This window comes from Cryptomeria japonica, chromosome 10 (genome assembly GCF_030272615.1).
Source record: "Cryptomeria japonica chromosome 10, Sugi_1.0, whole genome shotgun sequence".
NCBI lineage: Eukaryota > Viridiplantae > Streptophyta > Pinopsida > Cupressales > Cupressaceae > Cryptomeria > Cryptomeria japonica.
The window spans coordinates 353,657,934-353,674,756 of record NC_081414.1 but is presented as its reverse complement, the minus strand read 5'-3'; the positions used below and the strand labels follow the sequence as shown (position 1 = coordinate 353,674,756).

General features: G+C 35.4%; 1 protein-coding gene across 2 annotated transcripts in view; it reads left to right on the top strand.

The window, feature by feature from the left end:
• Positions 1–12,387, top strand: part of LOC131051671 (thylakoid lumenal protein TL20.3, chloroplastic) — a 39,537-nt gene extending 27,150 nt beyond the window's left edge. For both annotated transcript variants that reach the window (XM_057986251.2, XM_057986250.2), the window contains 3 exons: positions 5,537–5,571; positions 6,272–6,400; positions 11,886–12,387. In XM_057986251.2, the coding sequence (XP_057842234.2) occupies positions 5,537–5,571; positions 6,272–6,400; positions 11,886–12,086 (365 nt within the window). In that variant the 3' untranslated portion in view covers positions 12,087–12,387. The remainder of the gene's footprint in view (positions 1–5,536; positions 5,572–6,271; positions 6,401–11,885) is intronic.
• Positions 12,388–16,823: the final 4,436 nt, after the last annotated feature.

The following is a 16,823-nucleotide window of genomic DNA, read 5'->3' as shown; positions in this document are numbered from 1 at the left end:
TATCTCAAAACCCATTAATCCGCAACAACTTATCTACAACACACTGACCAAACCAACTCATCCAATTTGACTGCAACACTGGAATACACAGAAGAATATGTTGACATCAATGACAACACATCATTTCAGTAAACTTCTCAGCAATATCCAACAAGCATTTGGTTCTAACAACTTTGCCCTCAACATCTAAGTTCCCAATATTCCTTTGAAGCTCACTCCCAAGACCGATCAGCTTGCTCTGCTCTGTAACATAAACTCAATGTTCTCCTGTCTATAGCCTTCTTTTTCCCTACAATATTGAACAAGTTTCTCCAAAGAGAGACAAGACAATCTCAATTCTGCAGGGAGATCCCTTATCGAGATTCTTAGAGATCTCAGTAGCAACTCTAATCCCTTCATACGATCACTTTCATTAAGGAGAGAGGTATTTAATTTATAATAAGAGGAGGGGGGTCTCTTAGGCACTAGAGTGCTGTCACCAAAGCTTTTTATCAAAATCCTCTGCAAATGATCATCATGCTTCACTGATTTTAGCTCTTTTGTCTTCCATTTTGCATATATTAAATCCTCTTTTACAGATCTTTGGAGCAGTATTTGGAAAGCAAAGATCAACAATCAACTGGATCATAATGCTTTTCTTTTACCAAGCTTTTTAATAGGAAGCAAGATTTGTAGACCATAGAGCAGAAATCAACTAGAGGCAAAACCGTTTTTGAATCATTTCAGATTAGAAGATTGGTCAAGATGAGCAGCAAGCAAGCTAGAGGCACGCAAGCCAGAAGAAAAATTCAAGGCCCAAGAAAAGCACCTAAGAAAGCTGCCAGCACCTAAATACTATTTACCATCAACGGATACTCTGACTGCGAGAGCTTCATGGACTTCTACTATCATATGCATGGTCCAATCCTGAGACATGCTGATACCAAAAGCTTGACATTTTCTGCATTCCACATAACTTCTCAACAAAGAGTAGATTCTAAGCCTGGTAGAGCTTGGAAGTCAGGGCTTGAATGTTTTGTAATGCTTAAAGTCATGCCTAGCATAGAAATTGTTGATATCAGGGAAAGAGCGCAAAATCCAGCCATTGGAAGCATCCTGTGAGCTCAGGGTAGGACATGTGAGCTTTTTATTTCAAAATAAACAGCTGCAAGGGCCCCGGTAATCACATCTGACAGTTTGGGAATCATTACTATTGACATTGCTAGAAAAGTGTGGAGATTAAATGAAAAATCTGAGGAATAAAGGGTAGCTATTCTTGGAGAGACTGTACTTTTAAAGAAACCAGTTCCAAATGGATACTTCACCATTTGTCCTTAATCTGATAAATGGACAGGTGATGGATATTTATTATTTTCTCTATGTTGGCCACAGTCCCTGGATGCAAGAAAGACAACTAGGCAAATGAGGCTAAGTTAGCCATTTTTAAAGCAATCCATAGCAATGGCCCCAGGTCCATTTATTTCATATATGTTTCTTTCATTGCTGCTGAAATAAAGCTTGAAGTGAGAAACTATCAGAATGATGGAATTTTCAGATGATATTCCATCAAGTGCTACATGTTCATAATCTAAATTGAAATATGTATTCTGGTATTCACCCAGCAATGATTTGGATGCGAGTGGCAAACATAAATTTGTTTTTGAATGGTTCCCCAGATCAGGACTTTTTTTCACTGTTATAGACAAATTTAATGCTCTCATGTATGAGATCAAAGTAAATCTTCCCTGTTACATTGGTGCCTGTTGCACTGATCTACAACAAACTGCAGGAGTATTGCACTTTTCAGATTGGTATCTCCTTTCAGAGCATACCATTATAGGATTCTATTGATTAGTTTGGTTGTATAAGTCCCCTTGCTACCATTCACTCAAAAGGCTTCACTTGTGGGAGGGATGCCTTGAAAGTATCTCCCAAGATTTCCAAAGCTTGAATCTTGAATTTGATTTTGAGTGGTTGTTTGATCTTGTGAGTTGAAGACACAAAAAACAAGCTGCAGATGGACAAAGAGTGGAACTTTGTAGCTGATAGAAGACATGCACACAGGAGGGAAGAAAATCATGGTTTTTTTTAACAACTTTTTAGTTGTACATTGGTCATATGACTGCCAAGTTGACCTGGCTGATGTTTAGTTTTGCTGACATGACTATCAAAATTGATCTAATCAACACACAGATTGGACTCCCTACTGTTAGATCTGACTTGGAAAACATAAAAGTTGGCAATATGTTTAGAGAGTTTAGTTCTCCCATGCATAGGCTAGTCATATGGCTGTCACAGGTATGTCATGTCCCTGTCATGACAACCATATTCACACAATATCGAATAAGAGAAAATTGTGTTTATAAAGACTCCACAATTTTCTGATCAAACTCAGGCAAACATGGATGTGGAAAAGCACAAAGGGATGCATCAGTCATATGTTAACAATAGTAATTAAGATAAGAGCAGCAATTTGATAGTCTATGAGGCAAATAACATACATCAGTGATAGTACTTGACCCCAGCAATGAAGCATTATTTAAGGATGCAATCAAGTTAATAAACAAGGGAAAATCACCTAAGACCTGGCAGCAATCACCTAAGGAACAGCGATTTGATTGAAGGAGCGATGATAAAGAAACAACATTTAATTATGATAAACACTAGCAGTGATGAAGCACTTAAGATTATCTAGAAAGGTAAATCGTAGAAGGTGCGATTATGTTAGCAAACAAAGGCAGTGATTAGTTCTGAAAGGGCACATCCAAAGAACAGCAACCCTCAAAAGACGTCTCCCTCCATGAGATGTTAAGATATAAAAGGGAAGACTATGATGGAAGAGAAGGGGGAAGCAACCAGCTTTTAAGGAACATCGATCCTCTCATAAGGAGCAAACAATACCCAGCAAATAAAGAGACCATCGAACAAGTAAAAGAATTCTATCTGCATTTATTAGAAGAAACCAGCAATCGATCAGGGATAAGCATCATTGTAATCTAATCTGCAGTCAACTAATCAAAGTAGACAATCATATCAAAGGGAAACCAATTCAATTAGGATTGAACCAACAAGAAGGCAATCAACAATCAATCCAAAACACATCATAAGGAATATCAGAATCGAATACCACACAACAGCAATCAGATCAAAGGTTAGTTCCAAAGGTTGAGAGTAGCAATCAAGGGGAAACTAATACCAGTTCCAGAACTTGGGTTACAGGAGATCTCTAAGTATCTCAGACCCTATTATCAAACTAATACTCAAAGGTACATATATTATGTTAATATACTCATCAATCGTGATTATTAGATAAACATATGTTATTTATGTATAATGAATAATATTTGAAGTCTATATAAAATGTGTTTGATAGCCATATAAAAATATCAATGCTGCCTATTATGACTGTTGCCTATGATGACAAATATGTAAGAAATGCTTGATTGTCTGAAACCCACCTTGCAAGAAGGGCCTGGGGTGCAAGAAAAAGGGGTATACAAGGCTAAGTAAGTAGGCCATTCTAGAGTTGACCGTGATGGCTCCTAGGACTAGAGGGCACTTACGTAGAGAGCTAAGTAACCCACTTACGACCCCCACCCAATTCCACAAGATGGCAAGTGTCTTTAGGGGGATGAGACATTGATGGGGAAATCAGATACAAGCCGCCAAGCAAGAGGGCTGTGGTAGACATCCACTCTTGGGCTTGGTGTAGAACTGGCTTTGGGCAGACCCATCATGTCACTTCTTCCAAAACCTTAATATGCTTGTGTAGTATCATTGAGAATCTATAAATATGATGTGTTTGCCAACCCTAATGATTGAATATATATATATATATATATATATATATCTATATATATATATTTGCACATGTTGTTTATGTTATGATTGCAGGATTCAAATCCTGAGTCACATTATTAAGGAGATATTTATTTGGTAAGATGTAACCCTAACCCTAATTTGTTGCAATTGTGATTTTAGGGCAAAATAGGAAGCGGACATTACAGCTAACTTGGTCAACACATAGGCTGGTTGTATGGCTGTCAGTGCCAAGTTGATCAACATAAACTCCTTTTTTGTGCAACTGTCAAAGATGACTTAGACAATGTATTGGTTGCTTGTATGGATGCTAGAGTTGAGTTTGGTTACGTACAGGTTGGTTGAATGATCGTCAGAGCTTACTTGCCTTACACTATGCCTACAAGTGAATGGAAAGGCTATAGCTTGCTGCCAGAACATTTAGCTGGCTGCTGTCTAAGCCATACAGTCAGGGGAAGAAGTAAATCGGGTCTTATAAGGTCAAGGATTGGCATGGAGCTTGAGGCAACCAAAAAGGTAGTCATCAGCTGGATAATTTTCAAAATTGCCAGATTTGGAAGTTCAACAACCATTTTTGGATTCATCCACATAAGAGTTGAGCATCCTCAAAGAGTTGGGCAATCCTAGAGATTAGGGCATTGCCACAGAGTCTGACATCACCAGAGTTGGGCACTGCCAGACATCACCCAACATCTGGAAATTGGCTGAAGGAAAACATCTGCTAGACAGCATCCATAAGGAAGAATAGCTGGTTGATGAATGAAATTTGTTCCAGGTGTCTGTATTGCAGAGAGGTTGATTGACAGCAAAAAATTGGTCATGTGATATTTTACTTTTTAGCTAAAAGAAAGCAACTGATGTTGTTTCATGGTGAACAAGTAGTATCGGATTACGGGTTGAATTGAGAATAAGTTGTCCATGATTATGTTTGTGTCAGAAATGTATTGAACATTATTAGTTTTTTTAGTTAGTCTTGGTTCAAAGGTCAGGTTGTTAGTGATGATTGTGTTTACCAGCTCACCTATCAGCCTTCATTGTACATATGGTCGTGACTTGGATTGTTTTGAGCTATCATGTCATTCTCTGTGGATCTCTTTCCTACTCATAAATACAATCATGGTTCCAAATCTTGTGTGTTTGTCTACATTTTCTGTTTATGCTGCAAACATTGGTGCTTATTACTGTTATTTCCAGTTAGGCATCCTAAAACATGCATGAAAATGACATCACAACATGGCAATGAATAAAGTGGCTTTTCTATCATAATAAAAAGATTTCAAAATTTCAAATACATTTCCAAGGTTTCTTTCCACAAAATTGTTTAGAAAAGCACTCAGGCTGGATAGACTTTGGAACTACTGGAAATATCTCGAGGAGCATGTTGTTCCAGAAAACATTTTGGAAAACCTTTTGGCCATTTTGGATGCATTTGATGGAATTTTCATTTTCCAAAATTGGATGTGAAAATAAGAGATGGGAGGTGGTGTGGACTTCCCTACAGTTCAGTTTAAATTTTTTTAAACTAATATGGTATTACTATGTTTTATTACCTGTCTGTGATGTTTGTTTGGTTGGCGTTAAAGACATCCATTTTTAATGAAGAGAATTGAAATTCAAGTTTTTTTTAGAACCATGTTTCACAATAATTGATATAACTTGTTTGTCATCACATTCTTTCACTGTAAATGGTTTGTGCTGGGCACCATGAATGACTATTCTACTGTGTTCTTTCTTGTAGGTGCTGACTTGAGTGATACTCTAATGGATCGCATGGTAAGGTTATATTTGCAACAGATCTTTGCAATCAGTCAATGTTCTCAACGTCTTGCTCTTAAATAGTTTAGGAGCATTTTACATAGTCAAGTATAATTTGTCATTAGTTTTCGCATAGCATTTAATGAGTTGCGGAGTAACTAACTACATATCTCCAAGTCAACTTTTTGTTAGGTAGTTGCCATCTGGATTTCCATATCTTTTAAGCACTAGCTTCCAATAATCGCAAAAATATCATTTTGTTTGCCCTTTTTTCTTAATTAGGGATGGTATAAAAGTGACAGTTAGTATTATCAGCATTCTTTACATATTTGTTTGTGCTTTTTACGAATGCAAGGGCTTTTCTAAATATTCATGGATAAGCATAAGTTTTCATATTTTTGTCTTTTAATTGTAATGTAATTTGCATTGGCAAGCTGGTTTACAGTTCAGAAACCGTGGCAGTACACTTGAATGATCCATTAGTATGACAGTAGCCTTTGCCTTGCAAATGAAGTGATACCCACATAGTATGCAATTTTAAAAGATCAAATGCTAGTCGTGGATGCAATTGTTTTGCTCCAAATTAAGCTTTCTTAAGCCACAAAAAATATATCCAATTTAAGGAAATATATAAATTTAAACTGATTGTTTGGCTATTGTTTCTTTCTAGCATGAGCAGGAGAGATTAAAGAGATTCTAATTTATTTGTAGCCTGCAGGTACTTAATGAAGCTAATCTCACCAATGCAATTCTCGCCAGAACAGTACTTACACGTAGTGACCTTGGTGGTGCTATTATTGAGGGTGCTGACTTCAGTGATGCAGTCCTTGATCTTCCTCAGAAGCAGGTAGTTGAATCAGAAATGAAACAATGAAGTAACAAGTTATAACTATGTTCATGCCATTACTTATCACTCTTCTAAATTCATTATACACAGTTTTTACCAGAAGCTTTACAAGCCACTTATTACTCTTTCAAAATTCAGATATAGAGTTGTGTGAACCAACTGATTTGGTGTTCAAGTGAAATGTCTTCTTCATTTTCAGCTTTATGAAAAACTAGGTCATATACCATACAAGAAAATAAAGTTAGTAGCTAGACAGAACCTCCCATCCCAGGCAAGGAAAAAATGCATCTCTACTTGAACTCATAAATTAGTAGATGTTAAAAATTTTAAGAAGATAGAGCTTAACAAATTTTTGAGCTGCTAAATCATCCAAAAACGATGAAAAATTGACTTAAGCATCTATCCAGTAGCATTTGACGATTTTCAAAAATTATCATTTTGGTCCTTACAGTGTTTCCCTTTTTAATGTTCTACAATTTGTTTAGGATTCAGTCAAGGTCCTTGATATTTCCTTATCCATTCTCCCTCTTTGATAACTCATGCTTAGCTGTGCTTGTGCTGATAAGTTGGAATGCAATCTTTTGTTTAGAAATTTTGATTGCTAGCATGTACTTAAAGTTGATTTGTGTTTTTCTTCATCACATTTCTTTTGCCATCAACTTCAGGTTTCTCTCTTTATATAGAAATTACTTGTGGATGTGTATCAGTTCTATTTGTCTTGTGATATTGTCTTTCTTGTAGGGGTGCTTCAATTGGGTGAACATAATTGTTTGGAGTGAAACAATTCAATCATTCACTATATCTGATCTTGCTAATAATTCAGAAACGTAGACTATCTGAAGAGGGCCTATATACATTAAGTTTATTTATCTAGCAAGCTTGTTTCAATCGGTATCATTACAGAGCATTTAATTGGTACCTGTTACTGCTGTAAAGTTCTTGTAGCCTGTAGGATAAGCTCAAGGGCTTCATTTTACCATCTGGGTAGTCTTCTTTTTGATTTACTATTTTATCCATTGCATGCAAAACAAGATTGAAGGAGTTTTATAGAGAGTTACAGGGAACAGGTGCAAATAGAACTGACAGAATCCTATAATCAACATGGCACAGATATTAAATGAGTTGCAGTCCTTATAGTTATGTATGTTACAGATTAATGGTGACAAGTTAGGGCAAAAATCACCATGTTTGCAGGTCATATCAGGCAGTATACAAACAAGAACTAATTGAAACGATTTAATAGTTTTTAAGTATTCATAGACAAGGAGACCCCCATTATAGTTTGTAACTTAATTGGTTTTTGAAGCATCGCAAAAGTGCATTGGTGGCAAAAAAGGTGTAATAGTATTATAATTTCGATGCATAGATATGAGAAGAAAATTTTCTTTAAGCTCACCATACGTCTTAATGCTTTTTGAGAGGTACTGGAAGGTTTTTGAGAGCACTGAGAGCATGTGCAACTTATTATCTGGTTTGGCTTGGACAATATTTCTATATTAAGCCCTCACATTAAAATATGTATACTTAAGTGGGGGAGAATGGATTCTCCTGATAAACTTAAGAAGACCTTAATTGAGCTCCAGTTTTCTATTTATTGCCATAGAGAAGTGCAGTGATGTAAAGCAGGCTGAAACTACCATTTCAGAATCAAATCCAAATACTTGAATAATTAAATAGGATCAAAAGGTTTGAACATGTCCAATTTGATGAGCGCCTCTTGTTAATTTTGATGATGAAAAGAATGGGTAATTTTCTGAACTTCTATGATACTGTTAGTTCTTTGACATCCCTTAACAAAAGCTTATTGAACTGATGGTAATATTATTGAGAAACAGGTGGGACAGATGGTCTGTCACTTTAGATATGATTTTGTAAGTAATTTTATTATTTTACATGGAAATATGGATCAGAAATTCTCCAGCTTGCAAGCTCTTCATCATAATATGAATAAGAAACAACTTGGTTCACTTTATTTGGCATGCAATCTTTTATTCTGCTTGGACTCTTTTACCACTGCACAGTAGATCCTGTTTAATGTTTCGCAGAAGACTTGGAAAACTTGCAATGGAAATGATCTTTCAATTTCTTTTCCACGGCCAGATGGACTGTGGGAAAGAATGTAGTCCTGGGCTGAGCTTCTTATAAAGTCTGTTTTGGAGTGGATTATGCTGAAGAAATCCGTAGCTTCAGGAGGTATTTTATGTGGGTCTTCTAAGACCTGTTCGCTAAGCAATTGTAATTGAGAGATTGAGTTGATATGGCATTTATTCAGCAATGATTATGAATCTATTTCGTGTTTGGATCTCCCTCTTTAATCCATGCTATTCTCGAATTTTGCTTCCAGTGGGATTCCTTCAACTCCCTGTCTGAATTAGAACAGTTCCCTCTAACCTGTTGCTGGAGTGTCTCAAATTCAGATTGAACAGCTGCCAAAATTTGAACATGTTGCCAAAAAAATGCTTTATTGCTGAAGTTTACTTGCAGCAACAAAGAAAAGGGTCTCAATATGTTGCTGAAAGACGTGAGCATTTTCTCATTTCTCATCGATGAATTGGCAAGCAGCATATATTTCCATCAGATTCTGCAATTTAAGATCATTGGCTTGTTTTTTCCTCAGGGTAAAAATGCTCTGATTATTAAAATATTCTTTTAAATTTGAAAATATATGGTTAAAAGAATCCATCTGTCAAACCTAGTTTATCATTGTTGAAAGCCAAATTCCCATCCAATGGTTTCATGATGTACAATTTTGTTTTATTAAAAGTACACTCCATTCTGGGATAAGCTGAGCTTAGGTGGCATCCCCTTACACTCTTCCTCAAATTAAATTTAGCCCAAATTTTTTTAATGGCATTGTGTTTTTCTTCTGACGTATATCATACACAGATGCCTTGCTCATATGTGTCACTTGCATGTATACACGGGGTGGTCATTATGGCCTCTTCTTAATGTAGCTAAAGTTCCCTTATCTCTTAGTATCTTACAAAGGTTTCTTGCAAAATTTCCTTCACCAAATTATCCACGGGCATTTCAATGATGTTTCTCTTTTTGCAGGATGCCACACACATACTGGATGGATTTGTGCTCCGAATTATGCTGCAGGGATCCATTGGAAATTTATATAATATAATATTATTATATTTGTATTATTACATTGAAATTTATATTATTATTATTAATTTAATATCAATATTTCTATATAATATTATATTTATATATTATAATATTATACTCTTATATTTATATTAGTTTTTGATTAAATAAAAGGGAAAACAAGAGTCCCTTTCCTTACAAAGGCCCAAAGGCAAAGTCAGACCATAAACTAGTCAGACACAAAACACAAAAGCTAACAGCAGTAACGGACTAATAGCAAAGAGGGTACTAAAAACAGCAGCAAAAGAACCAGCAACTAACTGACAGGTGAACTTGCCAAGTCACGAAGGCTTGACACGGCCTCTGTTCTTCTAATATCATATGCAGCTTAGCATTCAGAGAATCTGACTCTTCACTGGAATCTTCCACGACAGCTTTCCTTTTTTAGAGCTGGCTTTATTATCCTTCTGCAGAAAGTTGAAAGCTTGTGGCAGTGAAATTGAGGCCTTCTTTGCTCAACTTAATCATATTACTGACCAAGTCCTCCATTACCCTAAATTTCCTTTTCATTGCAAGCATGCTTTGTTGAAAGACGCCCATCTTCCCATTTATGTAGCGAATTGAAATTGTACATCCTATTTTTATATTATTAATATTTGTATATCATAATTTATAATATTATATATTTTTATATAAATATTTATTAAATTAATAATATTATTTTTATATTATATATTAATTTCATCAATATTTTGTAAGGTATATAAATATTTGGGTTGTAAAAATATTAAGAATAATGTATGTTTTTTCTGCTGCAACTATATATATATATATATTTGATGAACCCTACAAGATCCGTGAACTGAATCTGTGAACCTGAATCAGGATCCAAACGAAAACCATCACCATAGCTTCTAAATGATATTGTTTGTGTATGTAAATGTTTTTCAAATTCCAATTCAATGATCAAGGTATATATATAATGTTGTTGTATTTCAATGTAAATGTTTATCACAATATAATTGTTCTGGTGATTAATTATATTCTGTGTATTACAGGGGGAGATAGAGCATTAATAATTTCGATGTCTTCTCCATTTATCATTGATCGGTATATATATAAAAAATAGGGACGATCAAGTGACACCTTGATCGGACATGTCTATCAGACATGGCCGATCAAGATGCCACTTGATCGTGCCCTTTCATTTGCAATACGTAACCAATCTAATGCTGATATTAATCGGTGGCATTAACAATGAAGCCCGATAACTAATCGGTGGCATTAACAATGAAGCCCGATAACAATCGGGATATCAAGGTTACTGTTTATTGTTAGATTGCAATGTTTATATATTAACACAGATCGTGAAATACGATCCTAGCATTATCGTAAATTTAACATCAGTTTGTATGATTATAATCGGTAAAACTGATAATGCACCATATATATAAGGAGAGCAATTATAATAGTAATATCAGATGATAGAACAAAGGAATAATAAGTGAAGTCTATTATAGTCTATCGATGAGATAGATGATTGAATGAGAGACTTCATTAATCTCTCATTCAATCATTTATCTTACCGAAGCTATCATGTATCAACAGTGTACTTTGTAATTTTAATCTTCCATATCTTGATCACAACTTCAGCTAAGGGCGTTTTCTAGACATTTGTCAGTGCAAATTTTCTCACTACACTTTTTGCAGATTACGAGGTGGTAATAATTACCATTTTCTGTGTTTCCACACCTTGAATAAATGGAAAACCTATAAGAAAATGCGTTTTATGATAGTTGGATGCACTTTCTACTATGGAACTGTTATTTTTGCATGTCCTGCTCCATGGAATTGTCTAGGAAATTTCTTCCAGCAGAAGGTCATTAGATGCAATATACAATCTACCTTTAATGTTCATGAGAGTTGAACTCTATCAGGCCGGGTTATTACTCATTTATTGCATGACATGGCATGGTTGGTTTGTTGGTCATAGCCCGGGCAATATGCCTCCTACGTGTATGAGATGAACAAGAAATCTTTTTCACTGTACCTCAAATATACTGTTCAAATTTTGTATCCCTTCTCAGCCTTGTGATAGCCTAGGAGTAAACCTGGCCTTGCCAATTCATCCACAGGAGTATATTAATGTTCAAAAAAGTCACCATTTATAGCAAATTATTTAGTCTTCATTGCATGTCATCCTTTTATTTTCTACTTAATTTTGAACCAAATGTTTTTCCATGCCAAGTACATTTGTTTCTTGGGAAATCAACAAATAGACCATATGATGTCCAAGCATGACTAGAGAAAAATTGAGTGGCATTTTATTTTGGTTTCATTCATTCTTTATACGTAAGGTAAAAGCCTGATTAGAAAATGTATTCTATTGCAGGCATTGTGCAAATATGCAAGTGGAACTAATCCCGTAACAGGTATCAGCACAAGGAAGAGTTTGGGCTGTGGAAATACTCGCCGTAATGCATATGGATCACCATCTGCCCCTTTGTTGAGTGCTCCTCCAGAAAAATTACTTGATCGAGATGGGTTTTGTGATTCAGCTACAGGTTTGTGTGATGCCTCGTCCAGTAAATGAGAAGCCTTGAAAACCACCATTGCAGCTTTATTTGCATGTACATTATAATTATGGTAAAAGACACAGTACTGCATTGCAAGATACTGTTCGAGAAACCTCAAAACACAATCTTTTGAAAGTTACATGTCTTAATTTTAAGGACAAAGAATGCTAAATTGTACAATTATATTTGTGAGCAAGTGATTCACATATCATTAGCACTACCGAGGAATTTAATTGTTTCCTGTTAAACAGTTGGTACAATTGTATGAGAGATGAAAAGAAGTTAAATCAATGTCTATGTGATAGCTCGTTGACGGTCCACAGGTTAAAGATGGCATTGGATGGTGAATCTGAAAGTAGTATCTATTCATATCTTGTCTGTACAGACCAAAAGTGATGTTATAAATACAGCTATTCTCGAGGAATCTCGATTCCTGATCGAGCCATGGACATTGAGCTCAATCATTTCACTAGTGATTGTAAATCCATACCTAAGACCAAGCTGAGGCCTTACGTCAGTCGATCATACCTTTTTTGATTTGTGTAGGATTCCAGTAAGGTAAAATGAAAAATAGTCCAATGCTTTACAACATGTATGATGTAGTGTTGCAAAATGGTTTTAAGAATGTAAATATGAGAGGAAACTGAATTAACAGTTGAGAGTCATAATACCTTTGGCAAACAATATAAAAGGCATAACATTTATCACATACTGAATCCAGGTATAATTGATTAAAAAAGTGATTGGGAGGCTAACACCCAAAAGGACATAATTTGAATAATCATTATGTTCCTTTCCTTAAATACTCCCGATGAACAATAAGGCTAAGTAACTTCTTCATTCTAATTAACCTATCTATGTTTGTGAAGATTTCTCTTGAGAATTGTTGTCTTCTATGTGTCAAGAAAATAACAAAATTGGTTAGATTCAGTTCGACCAAAAGTAGATTGGATGGGTAAGCACCTAAATATGCTAGTGGAGATAAATCTGAAAGTATATGTGTAATCTTGGTTGAAGAATGTACATCCAAGTAAGTTTTAAAAAAATCCACATTAGAATGTTGTGCTAAGAATTGAGAGATTCTAATCACAATAAAACAAATTTCTTGGTGAGAACTTAGTGATAAGTTATATTATTGAATAAACAAGTTCTGCTCATTGGATTGTAAAGCAACTTTCCAAATGACACAATTTTGTATTTATATATATTGAAAGGGTTTTAACCTATTTACAAAGGCAAGATTTGATACGACATTGAACTCCAATCAATCATAAAACTACTACAAGGTATGCTAGTACTAAGACGATGAAGGAACTATAAACAATGTTGACAATAGAGAAACAATTCACAGAATTCAGACTAAAGCAAATAGCATAGGACATATCACCTTACATAAGGCTAGTTAAGTGGCTTAAAGTGATAGATAACCAAAGAGCTCTGAATACTAGTAGTAGCCCTACACATTGAAGCATTGAAGCAAATTTCCTTTTGGACCTATCTCCCTTTTTTAACTGTTATGTGTAAATTTTAATACTTTGAAAGGTAACTTGTAACCTTCGTGTCAAAAAGATGTCGTGGGCTCAAATCCTTTTTTTCTTTTTCTTTTTTCCTTGTAAAAAGACGACACGATCACTTGTGATGGGCTTATAACAGGTCGTTCACCCCTCCTCTTCCCACCTCCGCCCAAGTCTCCATCACCTCTAAATTTCACATGGTGAAGAAACCCTACCTAGGGTCTCGAAACTAGGAACATTATTGAGATTTACTTCAGAGCCAAACTTTTTGTTATCCATCACATGACTATTTGCCTTCTCCTTGGACAATGCTCTCGTTTTCTTGTATTTTACTAAACTCAAATTGATCCTTGTTTAGGATTTTTTCTTTTTCATTTTCTTGTATTGTACTAAGCTCAATTTTATTCTTCTTTCCCAAGAATTTTTGTTACTTCTTGATCATGCAAGCCAAAACATAATGGTCAAACTTGTGAAAATCTTTGGGCCTATGATTGAGGCACACTCATACTCGATTTGCTTCACCAAATCAACATATCTAAAGGACAAGGTGATTGAAGTTGGAAGGTCTTTATCCACATCAACATCCACATAGAATCAAACAAACAACTATAATTTTTGGATTTGGTCATTACAACAAAAGCAATGAGCTATCCAAATAAATCAGTAATACACTTCATAACCTTCTCCTAATATTCCAATAATAATCTTGGGAGCCTTACCGAAATGAGAACCTTGTTAATTCACTCCTTTGGATCAAACCAATTTTTGTTTTCTTTGGAAGAGTTCTATTTTTCAAGAAACTAATGACCATACAAGAGGGTCCTTGCACAATTCTTATGTTTAAAAAGGAGAATAAAAAGAAATCATTAATCAAAGCTAATATCTCTATTTGGCCACACAAATTCCACTTCTTTGACCCCATCTTCTAGTCATATTAATATTAGGTCTAGCACCTAGAAAATTCCTAATAAGAGCATTTTCTAGCTTAGATGATGATCTTAAAACAATTGAATTATGGACTCTATGAATTCTCTTGCCATCTACAATAGAAACCAAGTAGGACAAAAAAGTAGGAGTGGAACATGACTTACCTTGAACCACTTTTGCTAGGATTTTTGACCTTCCCTTTAGAACAAAGGTTGCAACCTCTTAGTTACCTCAACACCACCAAGATCTAGAGCCTCCTTAGTGCCATTAATCCCCCTTATTGTGAAACCTAATGAACTAAAAACACCTTCAAAATTTTGGCAAAGAGAGGAGGAAAATCATTGTTGAACACACCCCAAGACTGAGGGGGTTGGTGAATCAATCTTGAAAAAAACTTAAAACTTTATAACACAATTCAAATTCCAAAATCCTTAATCTGATCAACAATAATGAAAGATAAAATAGCGAACATACATGCACAAGAGCACACCAGATTTACGTGGAAAACCCAAGAAGGGAAAAGCCATGGTGAGAGCTATCTCACAATATATGAACAATAATACAAATTTGTTTTATGGCTCACTACCTAAGGAAACTCACAGCTCCCGGAAGGACTTGCTGCTGAGGATCACTTCCATAGGGCAAGATACAAAGGACTTGCTGAGAAGACTCACTATCTCCAAGTTGGATACATGAATAATTGAGTTACAATGGATAAGTCTTCAACAACACTACATCCAACAATCTCCCTAGGATGTAGTTGCTCTTGACACATTGCTTCGAGCAACCATTTGACAATTAATCTCTAATACTTACACCACACACATCTACTACTTCAATTTCAAATCTTCCAGAATCCACACACATCCTCACCAATTTGATCTTCTATAAATGCCATTTGCATCATCTCAAAACTCCAATTAGGTCAACCAAAACAGGGACAAGTAGCAACCCCAACAAGTTGGTCTCAAAAACACAATTGTGGTGAAAGCAATCCAATCCAAGAGATAGACAGGAGATAAAACATCTTAATACATCATTCAACACAACCCCAAACATAAACCATATTGGTGCATATCCTCCAATGTCAGCAACAAGGTAACATGTAGCACATAACCAGTCGACCCAAAAATACAATTTCCAAATGAATTAACTCAATGTAGATCACTACAACCCATAGTAGGACCCAAATACAACTCATCACATCCTTCAATGCTAGCATAGACCCTCAGATGCATAGTGCAAGCCAACAAATAGACCCAATTGGCTAGATAACCATAAATTACCATGATAACCAACATCAGATAATATGCGACACCAAAGAGATTGACCACATACATGCATACCACATAGAGACATCCCTCGAACATCCAAAACCATCCTCATACACTTCTTTCAAACTATCATGCCAAAACAAGCTGGTGCAACAATATAGATACAAAATTCTTCATACTCGGATGCCTAGACAACATAGTCATGATATAGAACTATGTCAAACATACTTGCGATAAACTTCATCACTTGAAATATGAACTAAGACTTTGCACAACAATGTAAGCATGTCCACCAAGCCACAACAATAGAAACAACAATGTGGAGAAATACATAACATCTTCCAAACCACTTTTGACAAACCACCAAAGTGCCAACATATTGCATTCACCATAAGCATCTGCTACAACATTAGGGACCTAAAATTATAGGAGTGCAACATCCGCAAAGAACATATGCTAAATCCCAAACTGCAAGACCATAGCTACAAATGCGAAGGAATGCATAGCATTCTCCCAATCAGCCTTCAACAACCTTTCTTGCATCTTCACAACTCATCAATCTGCAATGATCAATATATGCAATGATCAATATATCTATGTAGTAACATTTGCTCACTTAGGAGCAAGAAGAGAGATACTACAACAACTTGTAGCATACTTAAGACTATTGGCACCATATCCATTTCATCATCACACTTTTAATCTTCATCTTAGTACTTCTAATTATCAACTTAATGCATCTAATTCTCATCTAAATATAATATCATCTTGATAACATCTATGCTAACCATCAACAAGACATGATACTTTCAACACCATCACCGATCTTCAATACATCATCATTATCATAAGCATCATCATACAAGAGTAAGCTTCTCATATCTTTATCATCACTGCTATCCAACATAACATACTGAGTGTAGATCTCAAGACCAAGAGGGTGGACATCCACAATAAAGAACATTTTCATAGCTAAGCAACATTTCTTCAAACAACCATCATCCATTTGCATTCTACATAAATGACAACACCACATTAG